At 48.0% G+C, this 26,824-nt stretch overlaps 3 protein-coding genes and 1 non-coding gene across 4 annotated transcripts; 3 read left to right on the top strand and 1 right to left on the bottom strand.

The window, feature by feature from the left end:
- Positions 1 to 206: 206 nt before the first annotated feature.
- BO88DRAFT_418636 (60S ribosomal protein uL11) lies at positions 207 to 955 on the top strand (the record flags this gene model as incomplete). Its single annotated transcript, XM_025708355.1, has 5 exons — positions 207 to 210; positions 271 to 304; positions 374 to 494; positions 562 to 886; positions 942 to 955. 5 exons carry the CDS (start codon positions 207 to 209, stop codon positions 953 to 955), a joined length of 498 nt encoding a protein of 165 aa, XP_025559323.1.
- A 5,691-nt stretch (positions 956 to 6,646) lies between these two features.
- On the top strand, positions 6,647 to 12,091 carry BO88DRAFT_142535 (UDP-N-acetylglucosaminyltransferase). Its single transcript, XM_025701459.1, has 3 exons — positions 6,647 to 8,551; positions 8,601 to 11,214; positions 11,264 to 12,091. Exons 1-3 carry the CDS (start codon positions 6,783 to 6,785, stop codon positions 11,891 to 11,893), a joined length of 5,013 nt encoding a protein of 1,670 aa, XP_025559322.1. The 5' UTR covers positions 6,647 to 6,782; the 3' UTR covers positions 11,894 to 12,091.
- Positions 12,092 to 12,603: 512 nt separating this feature from the next.
- Positions 12,604 to 14,392, bottom strand: BO88DRAFT_471416 (uncharacterized protein; the record flags this gene model as incomplete). The annotated part of the gene is made up of 1 exon (XM_025711699.1): positions 12,604 to 14,392. The coding sequence occupies exon 1, from the start codon at positions 14,263 to 14,265 to the stop codon at positions 12,604 to 12,606; it is 1,662 nt and encodes a 553-aa protein (XP_025559321.1). The 5' UTR covers positions 14,266 to 14,392.
- Positions 14,393 to 14,723: 331 nt separating this feature from the next.
- Positions 14,724 to 14,797, top strand: BO88DRAFT_t231. The gene has a single exon. It is a non-coding gene; the product is annotated as a tRNA-Val (tRNA).
- The last annotated feature ends 12,027 nt before the right edge of the window (positions 14,798 to 26,824 follow it).

The raw sequence follows: 26,824 nt of genomic DNA, 5'->3' as shown, positions 1-26,824 counted from the left end.
GCTTCAGGAAGGCATCTATTGCTCTGGTTGGAATCACGTGATAGGCATGGGTTGAGCCCTACCAGACTTACCGCTTCGGGGTCTCGCTTAGCGCAGGCGCAACGGCAGCTAAATAACCTTCCGGCCTCAACAGCTTTTTTCTTTCCTTCTTCGTACCAACCACCCCGACACCTTCCAAGGACGATTGACGACCTTTCGCACTCGCCATGCGTAAGTATCATCTCCTTGGTGAAATCGAATAGGCGAACTAATATGTCTCCCATTGGGCAGCTCCCAAGTTCGACCCCAATGAGGTGAAGATCATGTAAGTTGCATATTCTGAAGAGTTATCACTCGGCGCATTATTTTGATCAGCTGCTAACGATTCTACTAGCCACCTGAGAGTGACTGGTGGTGAGGTCGGTGCCCAGTCTGCTCTGGCCCCCAAGATTGGTCCTCTCGGTCTGTCCCCCAAGAAGATTGGTGAAGATATCGCCAAGAACACTGGTGACTGGGTAAGCGCGGCGTCCGGATCGAGTATTGGAGGTTACAGTGCTAACGGCATCTTTTTGGGTATTATAGAAGGGTCTCCGTGTCACCGTCCGCCTGACCATCCAGAACCGTCAGGCCGCTGTCTCCGTTGTTCCCTCCGCCTCTTCCCTGGTCATCAAGGCCCTCAAGGAGCCTCCCCGTGACCGCAAGAAGGAGAAGAACATCAAGCACAGCAAGTCCATCCCTCTGGACGAGATCATCGAGATCGCCCGCAAGATGCGCCACCGCTCTCTTGCTAAGGAGCTCAAGGGTACCGTCCTTGAGATCCTCGGTACCGCTTTCTCTGTCGGTTGCCAGGTCGATGGCCGCAGCCCCAAGGACGTCTCCGACGACGTCAAGGCTGGCGAGATCGACAGTATGTCCACCTCCATACCATATTATCCGAGACTTTGGCACTAACTGTTTCGCAGTCCCCTCCGAGTAAATGATTCAAATTCGCGGCGGTCGTGGTTTCTTACCGGCATGCTAGTTACGGAATATGATCATCTTATTCGAAACAAAAATGTTTTATGAGACATGACTTTAGATTCCCCATTTCTGTTCTTTCGAATTCGATAAGTGTTTTCACTCGACGTCTCCGTTGAGATGCCCCTTCTCTCTTCCTCCCGTCTCACATATGGTTTACTTGCTATCTATGCAAGCCGGATCATAATGAGTCCCACCCCAGATGACCTTTGCAACACTCTGGCCCTTACCGTCTTTTCCCGCCTTCGGGCCTGGAATTGTCATATCACAACGTGGTATAGGCTTATTTTAAGCAAAGAAGAGCAAACCGACCTGCTACTCACCGCGGTATCTTCGAGGGGAGCCTTGTGCTTCTTTCTGTGGATACAGTGGTCCATTTAACGGTCAAAATCACACACTTAGACCCAGATATGTTCACATATCTGATGATCGTAGACAATCAAATCAATTCAAACACTGCAATTTACTCCCTTTCAATCAATCCTTCAAGTTTCGTATAGCTACTATGCCTCGGCAAATCCATCAAAACCGCGTGAATACATCGATTCACAAGTATTAAGTACCGACTGTAACGATCGGCACCTCCCATGCACATACTAGCCACAACTATTGCCGTCTCGCGCCTGAGGATGGATACCTACGCCCCATCCATAGTCCACTCCATGCATATCATTGTGGTGAAGCATCGACAGTCGCCAAACAGCAACAGCAACAGCAACTATCTACGTAGGCTGGGAATCGGATGGGGCCGCGCCCGGACACACCGAGAGCCCGAAGATTCCATGAGCTTTCCCCACTCACCGGGGACTTTTAAGTACAGTACCACTAAACTACTGGGATGGTTCAATTGGCGGCGTTCCTGATACGCGCCCGGAGCTGCAGGTGCCGCCTGGGCCCTCCCCCCCTCCTCCCCTATAACGAAGACCGATTCCGGGTAACGGTACTCCGTCCGTAGGCAGAAAAAAGAGAGAATGAAAGAACGAGAAACAGATGAATGTATCGGTGAATAATGAAAAGAGAGGTAGGTCCATGGATGGGGCAAAAGTAATGGGATCTCTCAAGTCCAGCAATGCCCGCAAAGTGTCTCCATCAGAAGGGGCGATGACTGCGACTTAGAATGCAAGTTGTTGTTGTGATAGGCACAGGACAGGCGCACCGACATGCATAAGACTGCATCCATCCTACTTTAGTTGAGTTGATGGAATGGAAAACTTAACCTATCTTTTTCTCGTGACTCACAATCTTGGCTGAGTCAGCCAGGCAGGCAGGCAGTCAAGTTCAGGCCGTGATCATCATCAGTCTTTTTTTATTTTTCTGGCCAGCTCAGCATGATGGAATGAAGTAAAAATGCTGTGTTCTTTTGGGAGAAGTGAAACATGGCGGGAGGATTGGATGCCGAGATGGGGTGGATGGTGGGTGGTGGATGTGTTCGATTCCGCCTCCATACAAATTGGATGGATTTGGCTATGTATAATGCTAACTTAACTAGCAAGTAACCGAGATACTTTACTTACTATAGCGAAAGATATTTAGTTATCATTAAAACAATGGCCATAAGAAGAAGAAGATTAATGAATTTGACTTTGGCCAGTTCAAATCCTCTTTCCCCTCCTTTTCACGCCTCTCCTTCCTCCTAGCTAGTTAGCCTAGACTACTACTACTACTAAGTGTAAGTAGTACTTACTGTACAACTATCCTCTAGACAGACCAGAAAACCCCCCTCTTCTAAGCGCCTACGGGAGTGGAGAGGCAGGAAGAGCCACAGCGCAGCAAAGTTTGCCGATCCTCATCGCCAGACCGCTCGTGACATGGCCCATGGATTATCACAGCCTACTCTTCTTTTATTATTATAATTAATTTAATACTTTTTGGGACTTCCAGGGCGGCCCCGGTCCCGCTGCCCCTCGTTGATCCCGGTCCCTACTAAGAAATATCTGCTATTTACATTGTTTCCTATTACTGTATCTAGTCTGGACGACGGAGATGACCGGACCGTTGGAATAGCACAGAGAGGAAGGGAAGGGAGAAAACTTGGAAACTCCGGTAACACTTAGATCTGTGGTCAAAGACGATGGCTGGAATGGTCCTGTCTGAGTGGATGGGATACAGGAAACGGGGAGGGTTGAAACTAAGGTAGGTTTCATGGATCCCTCCTCCATTCCCGAGACCTACATTTTGAGTTACGCCCGGGGGAAATAATAAATTTGGGGAGAAAGGGGAGAAGGGTGGGATTTCGAAAGTATAATAATAATGCAGCATGTTGTTGTTTGTTGTGTTGATGTTGTTGGTTACAGAATGGGGAAGGGGGGGGCCTGATGAATGACATGAATATCTGACATCTTCAAATCATATTCACGATAACTCCTTATGTATGGTGTGTAGGGGAAATATGGATTGGCTAAGAAATACATTTAGGCACGGATCAAAGCGACAGAAAACGCTCAGCAGTTGCTGTCACAGGAGGGAAGGCGGCCTATCAGAATCCCATCGACAATCATCTCCTTTATAACAACACCGCACTCTGTACCACATAGTGCATACTTCTCATACATATTGACATACCTGAGTTATCTATCCTATGGCAATGATTCGGCCATCTTTTCCACCTGATCGGATGCGGCATGCGTCTAAGTTGGGATTTTCTTTTCAGCCTCTGGATGCCTCCAGGGCTGCAGAATGATGCTGGCTTTGGGCTTGTGGCCAGGTGTCTCAGCCTCGCGGCGATGTATACGCATACTAGTATACGACTTCTACTACTACTACTTACTAGTACATCGGATGGATACTGCTAATTCAATCTTGCTTCTTTTCCTTGCGAAATTCTCCTATTTGACTAATACTTACTAGTTGACAAGTCTTCTAAGATAATATCCCTACATATTAATCGGCACTGCTAAGTGAAATGGGTTACGAAATCAATATCGATATACATACCAATAAAAGTCTCCTTTATATACTATATATACTCCGGATATACAAAGTAGTAATATGATACTTATAAGATATTCACAATATTGATTGATTTTTCATTTAAATCTCAAAATTATGAAACCCACCTTTTCTAATTTCATTCCACCCATCCAAGGCCAGCTCGCAGGCCAATCCTTGACGGACTCCACTCGAACCCACCGAAGGTGCCAGATCGCCCTTCCGCGCTCACCAAACAAACCCTCCCAAACTCCAACTTCCAAGAGGCCCCCAAGGCCCCAAGGCTTGACCACTGCGGGCGCCACTTGCGACCGGGGGGGCCATGGCTGCTGGTCCACTGACGTTAGACAGGCCTGGATTCGTTGCCTGCGCCCAAGTGGCTAGCGCCGGTCCATCCTGGCCGTTGGATCGTAGTATCCTCGGGTGGGACTGAAATGTGATGGATGTTCGTGTTTCCCTTGTTTCGCGGTTTTCAGGTGGGGGTTGAGGGAAAGGGAAGAAAGATTCTTTAGTTATGATTATTATTATTTAGGTTGAGGATTTGGAGGATTTGCTTTGCTCCCTTGGATCGGTCGCATATCTGCGTTTTGAGGCAACACAACCCTTTCAAGCCACCGCGTGTTATACCTTTGTGCCACTTACCAAATTTTCCGCATTAATTTGGTACGGTACCTACAGAGGGGTCATCAATAAGTAAGATAGTAAGTACACCCGTAGTAGTATCCGCTCAGAGTAAGCCAATTTGCACAGATTATGGCGTTTATACTCATATGCATGTCCCTTTCTATTTTATTTTTTCTTCTCTTCGTTATTTCTACATAATATATATTTTTCCTTTTCCTTGTGAAAGTTCATATTTTTTCTCTGCTTTTCATTTCCCTTCCCCCCTCTTCCTCTCATCTCATTTGGTCCCAAGCCACCACCAAGTAATCAACCTGGACGCCCAAACCCACCCGCGTCCCAACTCAGTAACCTCCTCTCCACTCCACCCTGGTCCAGGCCAGCGCCTATTGGCTCCACTCCCGCTGGTCCATCCTCAAAACCCACTCAGGCTGCCCTCCCCCCACCCCAAAAAAGGAACCACCCTAGAACAAAACGGGAGCTATAGGCTGCCGCCGCCCACTGCTTGCGTTTAGGAAGCTCCGCTCTGTCATGATGCGCGTCCCGCTTGATGGAGACTCTGGCTCGTCGATGACTCTTTGTCTGCTACATTAGTGAGTTAGTTCGTAGTAGCTCAGTGCCCGTATGGATATCTTCTGTGAAAGTAAGTAGGTAGTTGGCCTTTTTGATTTTTTTATTTTTGAATTTTTCCCTCCACGGCTTCAATTCCATCTTCTTCCACCTCAATCGGAATTCCTTATCGAAATTTTTTTTATCCTTTTCTTTTATTTTCCCTCCCGTTGGTCGCATACCTCTGTTTCTCTCTTTTTTTCTTCACGGTCTTGGCCAGTCCTACCCCGGACTCAACTACTTTTTTTCACTTCAATCTCTTCGGGGAATCATCAGCGTTTCCTTGCGCCTGTTCCTCATATTATTCCCCTGTTGATTGTTGACCTCTCCGCCCGCCGTTGAATCTTCTCCGCTTTGAACAGCCAGCCCTGCGGTGCCTTGGATCTGAGGCATCACAGGTTGGGAGTACTTCGGTCCAATCAGCTCTTCCCCATCCTGTGAGGGAAAAAAGAGATCGTCAAAAGACGAGAATAATAAGACACGAAAAGGAAAAAAGAAAAGAGAAAAAGAAAAACAAAAAATCATTAATTATTTTTTTTCTCTTTCCCATATCAAAAGACAAGAGGACAGAGAAACATCCCGACACACTAAAGTTGTTGTGATTGCCATCAGCTAGTGGTGCCATGTTCAACCTTTCCCCTACACTATCGTTTCCCTGATTCGGATTTCGTCGGTCGTGACATCGGGGCAGATCTGGGTCCCCGGGCTCTTTAATCCTCCCTCTCTATTCATCTTGCCAATTCTTCCTATTCTTTCCCTACCACACTTGCGTTAGCCATTATCCTATCCTTCAACTAAACACCCGTTTGTTCGGTCAGCCTACCTGCCGGTCACTCTCTTTTTCCTATTTTCCCTTTCCCCCTCTTTCGCACTCCACTCACACCACCCCCCCAAAGTACAGCATTTCTGCCAAGCGCAGGATTGCCTAGTGGTTGATCGCGTCGTGCGGACACCTGCGTCAGTGTGGGCGCTCTAGCAAGCTGACTAGGGCTGTGATTCTCTCTCATCGATCCCTTTCCCTCCCTTGCATCGTTTCTTCACCCACCTGTCTCTCACGCAGCAAATAGCGTTGTCGGAGCGGATCGCCTGCGTGTCTCTCTGATCTTCTGGAATCCAGCGGCTTCGTGAATGGTATCTTCGCCCCGGACTCAGCCTCCATTCGATTTCCTTTCCTCCTCTTCCTCCTCCTTCATCACTTTCGCCGCTCCCGCACTTGCGTCTTCTGTCATTGCCGGCCACAATCAGCGTTCATGTCGAGCCCAGGGTCAAGCGGTGGGCGCCTTCGCTGAGTGTCAACTGAGCCGGCTCATGCCCAGGATGAGGTGTAGGAAACGATTCAAGGAGGATGCTTGTTGATAATACATCGAGAGTGATAATCCCGTCGACCATCACTGTCTGATTTCGATCGCCCCGAACCGCCTCGACGAGATCCCTGCATTGCTTTTCCCTTTACTTGACAATCCGAGTCCCTATACGTCTCCGTCGCGGTCTCCCCCTCTCTCCCTCTCTCTCACATACTCTCTCTTTCTTTCTTTCCTCCTCTCTTTCTCCGACTTTCGACCTTGATCTTGCATATATTTATATAATCACGGCGGAAGACGACGGTGCTCACACTGATTGAGGTCAAGATGTTGCCCTCAGTAGCACCGTTCCCGCCAGTCCAGCCGCACCACCTTACTTATCGGCACGGTGCCGACGCTACAAATGGACCTTACGACCGCAATACATCATTTCTCACGTCACTCCCCCGCAGCGATTTCGGCAAAGGCTCGTTCCAGTCCGTAGCTCGATCTCGGCTGCAATATCCGCATCCTATACAACGCCTCGAGGTACCCGATGCCACGGGTCTAGTACCTAGTCCGAAGAGTGCTGGCGAGCATGCATTACGAAGGAAAACACCGAACGGAACACTGGCGGCTGGGTATGATGGCACACCAGGAGATACTACCATTCAGCCCGCGAGCAAGCACCTCTTGGTCTCGCCGATCGATTCGGGCCACCTGGTACCGCCTCATACAGGATTCCCAATGGAGACTTGGCAACAGGCCAATCTGGATCAGTCTTCGGCCGGAAAGCACCTGAATTTCCCGCCGGTATATCGAAATGATTCGAGTCGAACTAATGCAGGCCCAGCAGAGTTGACACAAGGAGTGAATGGCACCAGTTGGGTTCGTTCATTGAACTATGTTCCAGGAATGGACTCCATGCTGAATCAATCACTTCCAATGCAGCCTTCGCAGCAGCGATTTTACTGGCACAATGGCGCCTATGTTCCCACGGTTCTACCAGCGACACTTCAGCCCTGTGTCGGTCCCACCGCATCGGCAGGAACGGGACCATACGGTCCATATTGGCCTGATGGTGTGTATATTCCGTATCGCCCAGCGGCGTTTCGAGATGCCCGTTTCGACTCGCCCACTCCTTTTGCAAAGGCGACAAACCCACCCGCCCTTCAATTATTCGACGCAGGCCAACAGGCCTTCAGCCGGGGCGCTATATCCTCGAGGAGTCATCCCGACCCGGGCCTGGCGTGGAATCAGGCCCCTGCTGGAATGGTCAACTCTGAGTTGTCCATGAAAAATAACTTTCCTCGGCGTCATTCGGAGCACAAAGTCGCTGGTCTCTCAAGCGGCCAGCGGACATTGCCGTACCATACGCGCCAACCTAATCCTACCCCTGGCTTCTCGCATCAACCGGTTCACGAGACAGGCCCGTCTTGGTCGGGCCCTCCAAGTACTCAAGGGCCCCAACTGGGCTCTACCGCAAGCCCACAGGCAACAAATGTGGAGTTTAAGGAGAAGGTGCTGACATGGGCTCATGGTGTTTACGTTGACCTACTGGCATCGATTCACCAAGCACGACGGAATAGTATCTCGAATGCCGCTGCTGAGGGACAGAGTCAGCGTTTCCTGAAACCAAGTATATACCCGAAACCACCGCGTCAGCCTGGTCTGGATTTTTCCAGCACTAATGCTCTTGAATCGAGTCGTCACAATAACTACTCTTCGGGCCAGTATGATCATGTTCAGAGGAACAACACCATTGGCAACATAGGCCAGAACGATACTGCCAGCTTTCAAACTGGCCGTCGGTATGAACGTGCTTCACTGCCTCAGTTCCCGCAAGCTGCAACCGATGTACAGATGCTTGACCGGCTCCGCCACACTGGACGGTTTACTGCATCAACGGCGACGGCTCGTTTCGGTGCCGCACCGTTGAACGAGGGTTCTATCACAGCGAATGCTGTATCCTCTTTGGAGATGTTATCCCATCTCTGTGCGGAAAGTGGTTGGGAGTGGATTGATGGCATGCTTCTTGGAGGCTGTCTCGCTTATGGGCTTGGGGATTATCATAAAGCCATGCGTTGGTATACTAGAATCATCGCTCGAGATGCAACGTGAGTATGCGATTGTCTGTAAGTAGCTGAGTTGTCTAACCAAGCACAGGCATGTGGAGGCGATTTCCAACCTTGCGGCCACGCTCCTGGCGCTGGATCGCCGAGAAGAGGCGCTGCAACATTGGCTTCGTGCCGTCAAGCTCCGCCCGAGTTTCTTTGAAGCGGTAGAACACCTGATCGGTCTTTTGTGCAGCAGCCAACGCGGCAAGGAAGCAGTCAACATCATTAAGTTCGTACAGAATTCCATACGCTCCCCTAAGAACGGCGATTGTTTCGCGTCCGACGAACACGCGAGTGAACCCGAGAGCGATGCGGAGAGCAGAGCGTCGAGTGCGTCCGATCTGGGTTCCTATGAGAAAGCGTCCTTTGATTACGATGACGACTTTGGTAGGTCAGTTGCCGCAAATCGGGGCTCGGCAGATGTTGGGTCAGCTGGATTTGGTTCCAGCGGCTACGCCATCCCTGGCTGTGATAATGGCAGAATGCTGGCTCTCGTCCACGCCAAGGGAAACATGCTGTATGCTCTGGGCGACAATGCTGCAGCTGCCGTGGCCTTTGAGGATGCGATTCTGATTGCAGCTGGAAGACGGCGCCATGGGATCCAAAGCCTGATCAAACAGATATTCTCGGCCTTCACGCAGGGTACGCATCACGGTTACCCCGGCCCAGAGCAGCGTGGGCAGCAGGAGACCATTCTCCTGTATCCAGACCATGCTCTGCAGACCGCAAAGCTGGTCTTTGCTCCCTGCGGAACACCCCCAGGGATCAAATATGTGCCAGAAGGTCTGGCACGAAAGGCCGCCATCTCCACTACCAGCAATTCGTTGCTCTCTCTAGCTAAGATATACCAAGACGGCATGTCTAATATTTCCAGCTCCGGTGTTCCCAGAGCTGCTCCAGGCGTTCGCGATATTCTGGCACTTTATTATCTTTCTCTTTCTCTTCAGCCAAGTCCGTCCACCGCAAATAATGTTGGTATCTTGCTGGCTGGCATCCAAAACAATGCGCCCAAGAAAGTTCTCCCCCGTCCAAGCGGAGAGATGCAGCATCCCGAAATACCTGGTGTGGTTCCCGGTACGGGAATATCGTTGGCTCTCGCGTATTACAACTATGGTCTACACCTTGATTCGCGACATGCCCATCTTTACACAAACCTCGGAAGCCTTCTCAAGGATATTGGCCAGTTGCAAGCGGCTATCCGAATGTACGAACAGGCTGTTCATTGCGATAGTAACTTTGACATTGCGCTGGCGAACCTGGCGAACGCAGTCAAAGATGCCGGCCGCGTCAACGATGCTATCGTCTATTACAAGCGTGCCGTCAAGGTGAATCCTGAATTCGCCGAGGCAGTGTGTGGCCTAGCCAACGCCCTGAATTCTGTGTGCAATTGGGTTGGCCGCGGTGGCATTGGCAACGGCTATGGATTCCGAGACCGGTGGCATGTCGATGAACAGGGTATGATCCGCGACGCATACACCATTGAAACCGGGACTGGCTGGATCAAACGAGTTGTTGAAATCGTCGACCGTCAACTCAAAGAAGGGGAAGCTTGGGGTCGTGGTTTGCTTACTCCCAACGTGATCGAGCAGTTGTGCGCGCAACTGGCTCCGGCGGCCGGTTCGCGCGGCCATGTCGCTTTTGGCACACTGGCTAAGATTCTGCAGGCGTGGTCAGGTCAGCGGTGGGAGGGCTCTAGGATTGTCAGGATCGTGGAGCGTGCCATCAGGGCGATTACCTGGCAGTGGTATCAGGATCGGTACGTTTATGGCAAGGAATATCCTCTGACCAAATATCGGCGTCCACAGCTTCCCTCTGGCCTGACGGCGCCAAATGCACCGACAGTCCTGCCTTTCCATACCTTCACCTGCCCGCTGTCAGCGAAGCAAATCCGGCAAATCTCGCAGCGGAATGGGCTTCGTATCTCTTGTTCCACTTTGCGTTCGCCGTGGCTGCCTGCTACTGTTTTCCCTCCGCCTCCCCCACCGCACCCGTACATCAAGGTAGGGTATGTATCATCAGACTTCAACAACCACCCGCTTGCCCATCTGATGCAGTCCGTCTTTGGATTGCACAATCCTTCGCGGGTGAAAGCATACTGCTACGCTACGACTGTGAGCGATAAGTCGATCCATCGGCAGCAAATCGAGAAAGAAGCACCGGTCTTCCACGATGCTAGTGGATGGCCCGTCGATCGACTTGTCAGGCAGATCGTTGAAGACGGGATCCATATCCTCATCAACCTGAATGGATACACCCGCGGTGCCCGGAATGAGGTCTTTGCTGCTAGGCCCGCTCCAATTCACATGTCTTTCATGGGCTTTGCAGGGACTCTTGGGGCGGAATGGTGTGACTACATCCTTGCGGATGAACTTTCTATTCCCCCTGAGACCCTCTCACCCGGGCGGCGCAACGTACGGATGGAGGACCGGCTACTGGAGGAAGACCACGGTGAGGATCTTGAGAACTGGGTGTACGGTGAGAAGATTGTCTATACCCGCGACACCTTTTTCTGCTGTGATCATCGGCAAAGTGCTCCCGATGCTCAAGATCCCCGCCTTGCTTGGGATCAAGAGCAGACCCGACGGTGGCGCATGCGTAAGGAGTTGTTTCCGAATCTTAGCGATGACACCATTATACTTGGGAACTTCAACCAGTTGTACAAGGTAAGTGCAGCACAGGAAAACAAATCAGCCCGTACTAACATCTTGTCAGATTGAACCCACGACTTTCCGCACTTGGCTACGCATCTTGGCACGAATTCCTAATGCCGTCCTCTGGCTCCTCCGCTTTCCCGACCTCGGTGAACAGAACCTCCGGGAGACAGCCATTGCCTGGGCTGGGGAGGAAACGGCATCTCGGATCATCTTTACCGACGTTGCACCCAAGAATACGCATATCTCGCGAGCAAAAATCCTGGATCTGTTCCTCGACACGCCGGAATGCAATGCTCATACGACAGCGACCGATGTTTTGTGGAGCGGCACGCCCCTCTTGACACTTCCTCGGTACAAGTACAAAATGTGCTCGCGAATGGCAAGCAGCATTCTGAGCAGTGCTCTGCCAAAGTCTGACGCGGGCCGCGAGGCTCAGTCAGACTTGATTGCCATGTCGGATGAAGACTATGAGGATAAGGCCATTCGCCTGTGTCACAGTCTGAAGTACCAGCCTGGAGGACAGGGACGTGCGACGGGCAGGTTAGCCGACCTGCGCCGGATGCTGTTCGAGGAGCGGTGGTCCAGCAGGCTATTTGATACGAAGCGATGGGTTCGAGATCTTGAGGACGCCTACGAACGAGTCTGGCAAAGATGGGTGAATGGCGAAGAAGGCGATATCTGGCTATGATGTGCGCATCAGAATATACCCCTTGAGCGATTTTGTTTTTTGTTGGACATGGTGTGATGTTTTATATTTATTTGTCTTGATTCTCGGCATGTAGGTCTATGTCTGTGCATATGACCCTTTTTGGTCTGTCAATTTTGGGTATTTTGATCCTGTGCGTGGAATTTTTGCATACTGGCGTTGGATGTGTGTGTGTCTAAGGAATGGATCAATGATGATGACATCCCGGAGGCTGTATGATTGTGTATCAGCAGCTTGGCGGGCATTTGTTTTGGGTTTATGACCATGATTGATATCTTGGGTAGGCGTTGTGGTTGCGATGATGTCTGGGACTCCCCGAACCTGTCGGGTTGAGTATTATGGAGTAGCGATTGATAGAGCGAGTGGTCATTTTGGATATGATTCATATGCCGTATTTTTATTTACTCCTTTGTATTGAATTGATGAGCTGCTGTTCAGACAGTCAGGCTTATATGCATGATAGAGTTGCAGCTGGTTATCAGAACTTGTGCATATGCATTATCATGAGTGGAGCATTAAATACTGCCGTAGATTGCTAACTCAATATGTCAAATATCTACACTTACTCCACCAGAGGGATGCCCCTCTTTTTCCTCATCAATACAATCGCCAAATCCATGTTCTCAGAGTTTGCTCTGGGTATAAACCAAGTCCTACCATACAATAACGCTCACTGAAAAAAACAAAGCTCACTATGAACATTCGAAAATTTCTTCAAGCTGCCTATCGGTAGCTAAGGCAAATAAAGCATCCAGAGTGTCTCCGCCCTTCGCCATGATATTTTTCATTATGTCGGTATATCGTTGAACCTCGACTGGGCCAAGGTCACGGTAGATTCTTCGAACCCCTTGTCCCATTGTTGCTATGGGGAGGAGCCTGCGTTTTTTGAGAGTTAATAGCACCAGTGCTATATCAAGCGCATCGAAACCATTGAAGCACTCTCTGGCCACATTGACTGCATATTGTATGTCAAGCTGGGTTGTTGTACGCTCATCGGACCATGCTGAACGAAGAAACCCAGCACGTTTTGCCCATAATTTCCTCGCAGAAGCATCCTTAAACTCAGGATAAATATCATATAATCCCGCCTGGATGAGCTGCTTTAACGACACCACACTAGACCGTCCAGCATGATGCAGAACCCCTTGCGACAGATACTCTCCATTGTCATAGTATGGGTATCCTAAACGAAAAGCAAAAAAACTTTGCATACTCTGATCAATTTCAGGGGCATCACGATACGCTCGAAGTAACGACTTGTCCCGAGCGAACTGTCCACGAGGAAACTTCCTCGTGTCGACTATGCATATGTAGACTTCAGCGGGGTCACGGCAGTGTTTGTTGCATCTCCAGATTGCGTACTGGATGACATACAGTAGCGAACCACTCCATGACATCAGATTGTCGGTATCCTCAGCTCTAAGCCACTTCAGATGTTTGTATAGCATTCGTGTTGATTCCTTGGGGGGCCGAGAGAGGAGATCGGTTCTGCTGCGGTCCGATTCTGCGGAAATGCTTTCGGCGGAAGCTACAACATGGTGGTCACTCCGGCCAGAGCTTTCCTTGTCAAATGCCCTAAACAAGTATCGCGGAACCTCTGCAAGATGGCAATTGGGGAGACGACTCGCTGGCGGATAAAATAGCGTGGTGGGTTCATCAGGACATTTACTCAATGCGCGAACCCAAAAGCCGATCCACTCTTCCCTTTGCTGCTCCTTCCTCTCAGCTTTACGCTCGCATTGCACGCAATAGGCCTCAGCATAGCTATCATTGATAGCAAGTCGATTTTCATGCTCATAGTATTCCTCGCTTTCGAAGTCAGGGTCAACCGGCTCTTCAAAGCTGGTTTCTTCTAGGAATTCAAAGTACTTATCAGAGTGCAGAGTCCCAGAAGTACACAGAGCCTGAGCATAGCACTCCTCCATGATTATTCGCAGGACACTGCGCTCGTCGGTGGTTTCATCATCAAGTACATTGCCAGCGATCCTCTTCACTTCATCACTAAAATGTGATAGCATTTTCTGCTCCAGTGTCCATGGGCTAGCAAGTGATATGAGGTATGCCATGATGTAGTTTTCAGTGGCATCGCTGAACTTCTTCGTAGCCTTCGCAAGGGCAACGGCTTCTCTTCTCAGGGTGCTTAATCTTGCAATGTACTCGCCGCTAGGGGTCTGTGTGCCTTCGATCACGGTTCCAACATGTGCTGCGTTCGCTGAGGTGGATTGGCACGATGTAACCAGCTCCCAGATCATCTTCAGGAGATCTTGAGTCGGATTTGAGCGGTTCGAAGTTGTTCTATCGGCAAAGTTCATTCCTCCGAATGTATTAACAAGGCTGGTAAACTGTTCGGCCATGCTTGCAATGCCAGACAGTACACGTACTCAGCACAGTGGGGTCAGCGAGCTAGAAACGGTCGCAGTTGCGTTGCGGGGATAGGCAAAGATAAATGGGGATTCTAATTTCTTCTCATGAAAGCAAAACAGATCTCTAATTATATGCATATTTATATCTTATGGTCGTCTTGTTGGGATTGCTAGACAGCCTCGTTTCCATCCTGTGCCAGGCACCAGTCGCGGCTGGCTTCAAGCCTTATGGCAATCATGTCCATGTGACTGGGGCGCAGCAGTGGAAGTGTTGGAAAAATGCCCTCTCTCCATTCTCTCATGGCTATGGCTGACATGGATAAACGAGACAACAATCAAGACAGAGGTCATGGTGTGCTTACTGCCGTACAGACTAGTTAAAGCATATAAATGACCGGGTATGTATCGGCTACGTATGTACCATGGTGGGCTGCAAACATCAACAAGTCGGCTGGATGGTGTAGTTGGTTATCACGTATGCTTCACACGCATAAGGTCCTGGGATCGAGCCCCAGTCTAGTCACTTCTTTTTGCATTTTTTTTGTTTGACCTTGATATTTATTACATTTATTAAGGAATGTTTTTAGTGCGTGCTATTGGACTTTGGTTGATTGTTTTTGTCTTTATCTTTTCTTATGTTGTGTTATGTTATGTGCGTAGTTGGGTTGGGTTGGGTTGGTTATCTGGCGCTGTACATGATTTTGCTACTGCTATCATCTTGCAAGTCATAGTATATATCTACGCGGATTGTAGATCAAACTCTTTAATGGCACTCAGTCATTTCGGACATTATATTTTATTTTTCCCCCCTCCAACTGAAGTAAAATCACACCGCAAAAGTCCATTCATCCCATCATAAAATATGGTCCCCCATCGCTCCCTAAATAATAAAACCCTACAATTAATCCACCCATTTCAACGATATGCCCCAATTTAGTAGCCGCTACTACCTCTCGCTTCATGCTGCGCCAATTGTTGTCTCTAGACAAGAAACTTTCCCCCTTCAAATATAATGATTTATAATAAAATTGTGAATTATTGTGATATACCGCCGACGGTGTACTGAAATGACACAGGAGAGAGGATATGCCGGAGCAATGCACTCATTGATCACCTCACCTTAGTAATTTGATGAATCCCTGTCTCGCATTGTGCGTGTCCGTAATAAAAGAACAAGCATTTGCTCTGCCTTATTCCCATAAGTTATGCATTGGCATCATGATAACAGAATCGTGTCGAGTAATCATGAATAGGCATGTAGAAAACACTCAAATACTGCGTCCTAAAAGCCGACAAGCGCTACCAGCAGCTGCGAAGAATAATAACAAGAAGGAGATTAGTTGTTGTGGAGGTGATATACTTCTTTCTGTCTTGCTTCCGAAGGAATTTGTTCTGATTCCGCATATACACCATCTGTTAGGTCTTCACGGAGAGAGGCAGGCCTGGAATGTAGATATGATGTTGTTATTGTAGTTGAGATACTGCACGTGTTTCTCGCAGGATCATGTATCTGACAGTGTGGCTTTGTCGGAGATATTAGTATCCTTGCAGCATGTTATCGGTCATTTTGCATAACCTGCAGGCCGCTGAGTCTGCCATTTTGTCACGCAGACGAATGGTCGGAAAGTCGACGACTCTTGCTAGATATCCAAACGCCAATCCGGAGCAAACCCCAATGACAGTCGCTATATCATTTTCTCCCCATCTTTCATTGCATTCCATGCTGCATGATCAACACCGGAAACATATTTGGCGCGGTTGTAGACATTCCTAGACGCCCTGGTTAATGACCTCAAGAACATAGTATTAGACCTGTTATGTGCCGAAGACTTCCCGCGAAGATGGTTCTGGCTTCGTAGTGAAAACCACAAGTCTCGGAATGCTTCTGGGTATATCTGACGTGATAGGTGTCTGATTAATTCATCTTTGGCAGACTTCTTCTACCTGCGACGAGATAATTCAGGCAACGAGATGATCCTATATAGATATCGCAGCGGACATCGCAGCACATAGCGCAGGTGACATCGCTAGGTATGCTATGTAATTAGTCGTAGATACACTATCGCTTGTTACCAACATCATCAATAAGAAGAGTGAGATTAAAAGGTTAGTTCTGTTTTCTTCCAATGGCCCTAGAATATCCCTGGGAAGCCCCGGTAGGGATAACTGCAGGATAAAATCCACTGCCATGAGTTGTTGATTGATACAGGCTAAGACACACTCCCCGTCTGACCCGGGTGTCGATGATTGTTTTGGCCTGCTTGGTAAATCATTAACATGTATAAACACCAGCGAAGGCTCAAGTGCTTAATATATTTCACAACTGCATGAGATTCGCAATTCTGTGTACCATGTAGTCGTTGAAGTTGATGGAAAATATTTACTTGTGATCCAGGCAGAATTATATGTGCCGGTTCAACTGGTAGCTAGCTTAGGCCAAAAGAAGAACTATACCGAAGAGCACCTGGTAGCTAGCTGTCATGATAGGGCTTAATGGAGAACGGCAAGGTGTCTGTGTTGTCGAGCGTTCAACAAGTCACGCGATGACCTGGTGAGCTACTACCCTTCTTTCAACGATCGATGTAGCTTAGGCCCCGAGGCATGCGTCTGGAGGTCTCTGCCGTGGTATGGAGTATTTTAGAAAAGCTTATGTCTACCAGACCATAATCTCTCCAAGAAGTGGATAGGATGCCCAGCTCCATTAGCGCCAATACTCGATATAGTTTTTCTCTCGAGTATGTCCAGGCTTGCACGGTCATGGACGACCCTTCGTCCTTCCATTGTATCTCACGAAGTTCCTTATAATGCCAGTTATGAATCGTGGTAGGCGTACCCTCAACCGAGCTAGGGTTCTGTGTCTGTGGACAGCGTAGGACAGAGGGAGAATGGGCCAAACCGGCGCATGTGCAGGATCAGCTGTCATGGGAGATAGATAACCCCATGGAGTAAGAGGACCGGTATGAGGGTCGAACATGGTTGCTGTAATAAGTAATTAGCAGTTTATATATGACCAGTGCAGACTGGCCCTTGGCTGTAGTGATGAGCAAGACGCGTTCCCGGTATGCTCACCCATAAGACTTTTTCAAACGCATATGCTGGGCATGAGTTATCGGCCATAAGTTGTTTGCAAACAAGGTTTGCAGAACAAGAGTTGAACAAGATAGACAACTTGTCCACCCAGTGGTCGCAGAAGCTAGCTGCTAGGATATACTGGTAGTGGAAGTAAAAGGGCTAAACCAAGTGGTATATCCTGACCGATGCGTTCGCTGAATCATAAGATAGAGCTAACTATGTATTAGCATGTCTCTTCGAATAATTTCTGAAGTAATGTGTCCATGTCTTCTGGGAGGTCCAGGTTCTTGCGACACATCAGATGGACTTCGATTCGAATATAGCCTCCCTAGTCATTTAATAAATGGGTCTCTTTGTGTAGAAGCACACGTCGATATATGAACCAACCCACTGATCCTCATCATGCCCTTTCGAAAGAGCTTTGTAATGGCGCTCGCCTCCGGGTATGTATGAAGCCAGATGCTTCAAAATCCGGTGAACCTCAAAGACAGTGTTGTTGTGGTTTACAGCCAGGGTGCTATTGCCCTTGTATGTAAGCCGTCGCAGACCTCGCAACAGCTCTAATCTAACTCAGTGTCTGTATTTGGCTATCCTTCAACGGTAGACGCATCTCTGGAACCGGTAGGAGTCTGCTCTGGGTCGTACTAGGATGTCCGATAAATGCCATGACATCTTCTGTGGTCCAGTGCAAGCATCGGCGCCATTACCGTGTCTGAACATGTCTTCTATGGTTCTTTGATGTCCTTGAACAACGAGGATTCGAAGCCTCTGAAGGTGTGTAGAGGTTGCTGACGGGTTCGGGGCGGGGCGGGGAGAGGGCCAGGTATTGTTCGTCTCTCTAGAGTCTGCAATGTTGAGAACTAGCTTTAGTATGGGATACATGTTCTGTTATGATTTTAGATATATTTGGAACTGCAATATCTAAGCCATAAAGACAATATATGACATTATTGCTATAGAGATAGCCCCGGAATGGGATATGGGGGAAAGGATAGACTTATTAGCAGCCTAAGATAGAAAGTATTCCCCCGTATCTCTATAGAAGTATACAATGGGAGTAAAGAGAAGAAGATGAGATAGAAGCAACAGAGCTGAGAATAAATACAAAACCCTTTCTATCACTGCGAAGCATAATTCACCATGTAAAGGTCAATATCAACATCATTCAAACTCTTCATTGACTACATCAACGTCTATACTCACCCCAAGCAGTGACTACATGATCTTGAATCATGCATAAGCATCATTAACTGATCACAAGGCTGCATCAGCACCGCTCTCCCTCCCAGACACCCAACTCCCATCATTCGCCACTTCTGACCTATCCAGCACCATCCATCCACCACCCCCAAAACCGTACTTCCATCCTTCGGCCACTAGATAGATAACATCGCGTGGGACAAGAACCCGGTGGCATCACATGCAGCCCTTAACGGAGAATTCCAAATCGCATACCCTGCTGCAAAGGTGCGGTTTCCAACCCGCGTGCAGGGATAGTCAACGACCGTCGAGCCAGCATGAGCACCTACCTCGTCCTTCTCCTCTCCTTCAAGAGCAGCAAGGATGGCGTATGTATGACAATGACCAGCATTCCAATCCTTCGATGCAAAAGCAAGCGGCTTCAACAGGTAATCCCCACTAGTTTAGCTAGCGGAGGGATGGGGAATGGGGATGGGCTGGTTGCGTGGCTCGGGATCGGGGACCTTTTCTCCTCGCCTTCGGGGTTTATCATCGTTGGTTCTAGTTGGGTTATCTGTCAAACAGGCTGGTCGTATGTCAGCTAGCCAGCCTCACTAATCAGCAGCTAACTACCCCGACCTGAGTCTGAGTCGGAGTCTTCATGGATGAGTCGAGTGGCACTAGTCAAGAAAGATTTTTGGGTTCGGTTAGCTCGTCTATTACCTACATAAGTGAGTAAGACTAGTAATTGGATGGCAGAGGAGTACCCAGCTGATGTCTTGACGATCTATCCATGATGAGTAGCGTAGTTATTGAATCTAGATTATACAAAGAAGGGAAATAATTGTCCACTATCTTTTTTTTCATCACCACGCACATGGCATCCACGCTTGGTCAGCGATCTATAATCATCGAGAACAAAGCGATCACAGAGTCAAAAGCAGAAAAACAGGGATTGTTCTCAACGGCACTATAGACTTTTTTGTTTTTTTTTCCCTTTTCCTTCTTTGACTTAATGGATGGCTTACAGCAGTAGGGGTCACGCGAACCCAGGATCCCGGTTCGTCTTCCTTCCTTCCTTCCTTCCTTCGTTCCCTCACGACGATCTGTCGTAGTACAGAAATCCTTCCCTCTTGAATTGATGTCCTAATGAGTACTAGTTGGCAGCCACTCTCGCATCAATTCTCCTCTTTTCCACGTCTCGAGGCTGGATCGTGCGCCCCCCAAACTCTGCCAACTGGTTGGTCAACTATCCTCCGTACTATCGGTGGCTCCTCATGCAGCCAATATCTCCTAGTCTGGATTGACCCCATTCTGTGGTGGAGTAAAACTAAACGGAGTCAGACAATCCATCCTACATACAGGGAAGCGTGGAGGATGATACCGGCAGGGATGGTTGGGTGCTAGTTAGCCTTGTGCATATGATCTGGAGACAGACAGGTCGTGCTATTCGGGTGTCAGTCTTATCCTCCTTCCGTATCTATCTACATCTACATATACCGATACATCATGCATAATATTCTTTCATTGTATGCCCATTTAGTCAGGGGTAACTGGACAATCAGACAGACACAAAGTAGACACATACTATCTATCTATGTATCTATCTATGTATCTATTTATCCAAGAAATACCTGGAACCCGCCCCCTACCTTAACACATCTACTATGATCCCCCCATCTCCATACTATTATATTCTCTCAAGCGATTAATCAATTCCACACACGATCACCCTCACCCTAGAACACCCCGTCGAACTTCGAAACAAAGCAAAAAATAGACACAACACAAACACAAACACATACCCCTGCTCTTTTGCCTTCTCCCCGATGTTTATCCTCCCCCCTTAAATGATTTGAAAAACGCGAGTCATGAAACATCCTCTTTAGGAAGACGGATGAGAATCTCTGCCTAAGTGCATACATACATACATACATGCCACACTTAACCTAACTAACTAAACCAACTAGTCAGTCAATTAGTTATTTAGTTAATTAGTTTGAAAGAGTTCAACTTAGTAAGTGAGTATGTCGGCGCCTCCGATCGATCAGATCGTGTGGCTTAGGTTACACACGTCCTACTTTACTTTACTTTACCCGTGGAATGGAATGTTGTATGTAAAAGAGGCGTAGCTGCCATCTCTTACCCATTACAGCAGGTATGTACATGATTAAATCAAATAACATTAAGAAATAAAAAACACTAAAACTCAAATTCATGTCCCAGCAAGGAGAGAGACTGGACTGACTGCGTGGCACAGGGGGGGAAGGGACAATCAACAAGTCCGATCTAATCCGTCCGTCAGCCTCGCTGCCAAAAACCGTTGTTGTTAGCAACAGCATCACTGTAAGCAGGAAGAAAACTTGCCCCTAGACAAAGGGGGTTGAATTGAGTTTACCACATAACTTGCTTAGAGAGACATGAATATAGTCATGGATGAGATGGATGGAGATGGAGATATGGTGGATGGAGCTGAGCTACTTTACTTCGCCCCCTCGTTCATCCATTACGCACTTAACGCTTCATACATAACAAACAAACACTGTAATACAAACAAAACCCAAGCAAAGAAATGCTGGTATCAATACAATACAGAACCATACACCCGCAACGGCTTGTATCTGACAAGCGCATCTCCACGTGGTTTAGCAGGAACCCCTTACGCAGAAGGGGTTTGTGCATTGGGCGCTTGTCCCTGGTCGTATTGCGTATTTGGTTGGCGGCCTCCTTCCCCCTTGTATCTTTTGTATGCGGTTACCAAGGGGAAAACAAAACAAGCTAATACACACTATACAAGGGTGTGTTACATACCCGCACTACTTAAGTAACTTTTTAGTGTCATACGGAGTATACCGGGAGGGACCCACCCAGTTGACAAATACTTGTCAATGGTGTGTGCCTTGGCTGATTTCGCACAAAATTCGAATTGGGAAAGTGGTCTGTGTGAGTGTGTGTGCGGTAAGTGTGTCGTCGACTGTCGACTGTCTATCCATCAACAAGGTAAACTATCTACTTAGCGGTTTTTATTTTTTTTTTCGGGGGTCCCTGCGCTCGGGGAGCATTGATGCCGCTTTTGCTTGCTGTCTCGCTTTTTATGGACAAATTGGGAATATAATCATAATCATTATGATTCTTACATAAGGTACGAAACTCATATAAATTCCATAACCTAGTATATACCACCTGATTCGAGTTACCAAAAATGACACCTCATATTACCCAACCCCCATCCTTCCTCAGTGCAAGTAGTAGCTCCGACGTAGCGTTACAGAATACGAGCTAATCCTATTATAACTACGATTTAAACAAAAAAAATCCCAAATTAGTTGCGTTTTTTGCTTGCCGATCACGGGCGGACCGGCAAGGCGGGTACCCTAATCCTAACCAGGCCAAGTTGATCATCGATCACCCACTCACCTTCCCACACCGAGATCCTCCGACATCCAATCAAGTGAAGGGAATCGGGCTCGAATCTCAACGTCGAGACTGTGCTTGCGCTAACTTAGTTTTCTCTCTGGTGGTCAGTTTTTTGGAGGTTCCACTTCTTGGTTCCAGGGGGGTGGTGTTGCTGTTACTTAGTGCTATAGCTAGTTAGTTAGTTAGTCTGACTCCGTAGTTAAGCTGAAGGATTAGTAGAGGAACAATACTAAAATACAGAGTGGGATTGATGGATTGGATGATAGGTCGTCGTCATGACCCTGACGTACTATTGGGGTGGTTGATGGAGCTGGTAGACCCTGAAGTGGGAGTATCTATTCCGTATCTGTGAGGAGAATTATGCAGTGGCGTGGATAAATAGTACGGAGTACGGAGTAGAGATATCTACATTATGATAGTAGTGCATGCAGTGTCTATTAACATTGTACCCCAATACGACAGAATGAATAAAATAAGTACCAATTTCACCCCCCGGAACAATCAAATCAAAGATACCCATGCACTCCGTAATAATAATAAGAGTATCACCCCTCCGCTATAGCCGCAAGCGCAGCTACAACATCCCAGTCCAACAGACGAATAAAACCACCCGGAAATGCGGGCAAGACTTATCTCCTAAGCTACTACCTAGCTAGTAGCTTACCCATTAAAGCAACGGACACACTCCGCACTTGCACATTCACCTAACCTCAATGGGTATATGCAAAGGGCAGCAATTAATTTATTCTTAAACTATGTTTCCTTTCCCCTCAGCAATAATAGATTAGTTAACGTTATGAGGAAAGTGAGTAAGAAGTAGTCAGACCAATTAGCGCGGGATGTCCGATTCTCAGCTCGCACTAACTAAGCACCACCACTCTCCAGATGGAGTGAGTGACCCCCATAGTACTACTTATTTACTTATGGACTAGGTAGATACTAGGCAGGGCAGAGTTTCAACGACGCGGAAAGCTCAGATTAGTAAAGAATCCGAGAAAATCCGCCAGGTTCCAGACAAACAATCCCACCCGATCCCATCCCATCCCAAGCTAGAATACTACGTATGTACTATGCTATCCTAGGAAGGCTCAAAAGCTGAAGAAGGACCAATTTTTCAGATTCTTTCAAATCAGGTAGGTGGTTTGGTGGAAGTTTTTCCATCGCTATCGGATATACCCGCCGCTATGCTGCCACTACTACCAGTGGGAAATGGAAAATTATGCTCGGAACCACCGGGCAAATTCTACGTTCCGCTTAGCATTACTACTTACTATGTATGTATCTTCGGAGTACCTCGCTATGAGAGAATCAGGGAAAGGTTCACGGAACGGTAAAAAAGTCAATTCTAATTTTTCTTTAAAAAAGGGGTTGTAAAGCTTAAACAAGAATAAACGGTAGGAAGTTTGCCAGTGGTTGGTGCCCCATCAAGACATAGCTAGCTAACTTACTTTACTATATTATATTATACCAAATTAAACTAAACTATACTCTACTGAGTATGCTGTGCGGTTACTCCGTGGAAAGTAAACTATATCAGCCACTATTAAGCTTGGGCACTACTTATCAATCTGGATAAAACTGGCGAGACAAGGGAGGGGATGGGGGTGTTGTGTGTCATGTCATGTCATGTCTGCTGCACTCTTGTTTAGGGTCAGGTTAGGCAGTAGGGGGCCAGAAGAAGGGAAGAAAGAAAGAAAGAAAGAAGTGAAAAGGGTGAGTTGAGACCCACTCTCTCTTCTTTTTTTTCTCCGAATGTCTTGTCCTATGGGGGTTTACCATCCCAGGATACGTTATCATCGTCAGTAGCAGTAAGTAGCAGCGGCGACGGCGGCTGTTTTTACCGCCTACAAGAGCAAGCTTCTACAGAATAAGGTAGGCGTGTGCGTATATCCTATCCTTACGGGCCTATCCTATCCGCGGGTATGGTACACGGAGACAGTAGATAGATATTCTTCCGAAAGTCCCGTCCCGATCCCTTATCCGAAGGAAAGTTGAAAACCCAAAAAGTCAAAAATCAACAACTCCGATATCGAAGCCCACCTAAAGAGGAAAGTTCATCAGGAAAAACCCCATCGGATAGGGGGGTGGGAAAGTCAAAAATATCCTCATAAGGAGAAAATAATACCACTAAATCGAGAAATAAAAACGTGTGTATACTGTATACTACTACGGAGTAGTGAACGATCTCCAGCCTCGTCCTCGTAGCGAACAAAGCTCCACTGCGACCGACCATCCAAACCCATCGCATCGCATCGCATCGCATCGATCACGTTTCGTTTCCGATTTCAGGTTCTCCAGATTCGAATCCATCCATCCATCCCGTTCGATTCAGGAGAAGAAAAGAAACAGAGAGGGGGTAGAGGGAGGGTGGAACTGGGAATGTGCTCTCTCTAACCGAATGCAAATCGTGGGCACAGTGCCTCGCGCGACCGTTTCACATAAACAACAGCAACTCCGACTAACGTGAATACCAACCCTTGGTTCTGGGTCGGTCGCTTGGAGAAACAAGGACGTTTTTTAACCGCGCCGACCGGCGGTAAGTTAGTAAGTGAGTCTTCCTCGCAGGGACCGCGGGAAGATCACTACTCACGGGCTGGGGAGGGGAGGGGGGGAAGAATAGAGGTTGTGAGTGGTCGGAAGTAGATGATTACGGAGAAGCGACTAGAATCTTGACGAGAGGGATTGGGTCGGTGGGAGGTTGGAGATCAAACCAAAGTGTGGGTGGGATGGATATGGATGGATGGATGGATCCATGGATGATGATGGGATGGGATGGATCGGGGAAAATCAATCAAATCGTTGGGCGGGCGGAGCGGGCGGGCTACTAGTGATGTTGAGCTTTTTCCGTTTAAGGAAATCGGCTAGGGTTGATTTGATTCGATCAGATCGGGGGGTGGTTTTTTTGGAGATAGCAGTATCGTAGACTAATTTATTTTATTATTTTATTTTTCCATTGGATTTAGTTTGGGGGTTGTTCTGGCTCTGGTTCTGTTTCCGCCCCCATTGTCCTCCTTCTACGGAGTAGTCAGGTATCGGACGTAGATGGATGTTGGGCGTTAATGGTAATAACAAATGTCTGTTATGGGATAGGGTTGTTGAGTGTGTGGTGTATGAGGATCATACGAGCTCAGCTGAATGGTGTCTGCGCCGCCCCCTGAGGCATTCCGGGGGGTTGATAGTTAGGAGGGCGCAGCACCCAGCGACTATTGGAGTGGCAATATTTGGAGCTGGATGAGGAGGCGGAGAAGGAGAGAAGAAAGGCTGTTATAAACAATCTATCTGGAACAATAAGAGCTCCCCCATCCATGCATAAATCTGCATAGCTGACGATCAAACCGGGTGCGGGAAGAAGGGAAAATCAAACCGTAAATCTGAGAATAGCTAGTCAAGCTACTCCGTAGGTTGGTTCCGGGAGAGAAAAATAAGGGAAAGTCACATCTCAACGCTTCAGCTACATATCCACATTACTAGTACAAAACAAGATCTATGGGGGGAAGTAACAGAATAATACTAATAATATCGGATACTAATGTCGCATCATTTGGGCAGAAGACAGGGGGTGTGGGATGAATGAAGAGGTGCACCAATGATTCAACATCATTCTCTGTTTTCTCTCTTTGGCTGAACGCACTAATCCCCACAGTCGTATATTAAGGTCCCCGAAACAACCGCATCGGTTCTGTTGGGCATACGACCAGATGGCCGATAGAGTCGGCAGGGGGTTGGTGATGGAGATGGGGATAGGCGAGACAGCTTTAAAAATAAACCTGACAGAGCTTTGTAGATTGCTTCACTAAATTGTAATGTGGGAGGTGGATTGTTTCAGCTGTCAGGATGCTATTCCCGGCGGCAGTAGTAGTGATAGAATGCAATATAATACAAATTAACCATAATCAATTTTAAATGCATCCATACATTTGACTGAGCGTTGTGCGTGTGTGCCTGGGGCTTAATCAATTTCGAGCATCAATTGTTAATATTGACGATCGCTTGACTGGGCTCGTCTGCCTGCTTGGCAAACTGACGTACCCCGTATCTTGGGTCGTGGTCAGAGGGGATCCATGGATGCGCTGTTGGAACTTTGGTTGCTCTATCTGCAGCATCCGCAGCAGGTTCGGATGCTGGAACCTCATTCGATGCTTCCACCAGAATAATATGCCATCGTGGAGATTGTGTAACGGTCGCCCAGGGCTCCACTGCCAAGCCCTTCCTCATCCTTGACCAATGGATCGGAAAAGCGGAACATGCTCGAGCCAGAACAGGAGATAGGGGAAAAACTTGGATGAGTGGTAACGAGATGAACACAGATCGGTTGTCGTTCACCACCCCCCCAAAATGCGAAGGGCGTAAATTTCCTAATTAGTCCGTCTGTCAAATCAGGATGCAGGATCGGGGATGGAACTGAGGGTACGTCACGGTGTGCATGTCGCGAGTGGACGGAAGTGGATTAGCGGGGCGCTAACAACCAGAATTCCAAATCAGATGTAAAAAAAGATCAGCGGTAGTTAATTAATGCGAGAATCTCTTGGCCGGCAGGGCTCCAGATCCATTGCGCCGGCGGTGACTGGTGTCTGCTACTGCTGCTGCTTCTTCTTCGTTTCCTCACTAGGCCATTGTTGGTTTTGGTGTTGGCATTGTCGTCTACTCCGTATTGTCGAACTCCTTTAGTTCACTGGAGTATTGGGTTTCCCCATGGTGCGACTGGCACGGATGTAGAATGTCTTGTTTCATGCTATATTTGTTCTGGAACTTGGTAAGCGATTCAACGTCACAAGAAAGTCCCAAATTTGGTCCTGTGTAACCCCCGGAGCCTTGTGTCAGAATATGCCCAACCTGGTAGGTGTGTATGTGTATGTGTATGGGTATGTACTGATGTGTAACC

This window comes from Aspergillus vadensis (assembly GCF_003184925.1).
Source record: "Aspergillus vadensis CBS 113365 unplaced genomic scaffold BO88scaffold_25, whole genome shotgun sequence".
NCBI classification, from domain to species: domain Eukaryota; kingdom Fungi; phylum Ascomycota; class Eurotiomycetes; order Eurotiales; family Aspergillaceae; genus Aspergillus; species Aspergillus vadensis.
This window is presented reverse-complemented; position numbering and strand designations above follow the sequence as displayed.

Coding starts and splice junctions, on each gene's coding strand:
- BO88DRAFT_142535 (XM_025701459.1), top strand. CDS start 6,783: ATGTTGCCCTCAGTAGCACCGTTCCCGCCAGTCCAGCCGCACCACCTT. Junction 8,552..8,600: donor ATCATCGCTCGAGATGCAAC/GTGAGTATGCGA, acceptor AACCAAGCACAG/GCATGTGGAGGCGATTTCCA. Junction 11,215..11,263: donor ACTTCAACCAGTTGTACAAG/GTAAGTGCAGCA, acceptor ACATCTTGTCAG/ATTGAACCCACGACTTTCCG.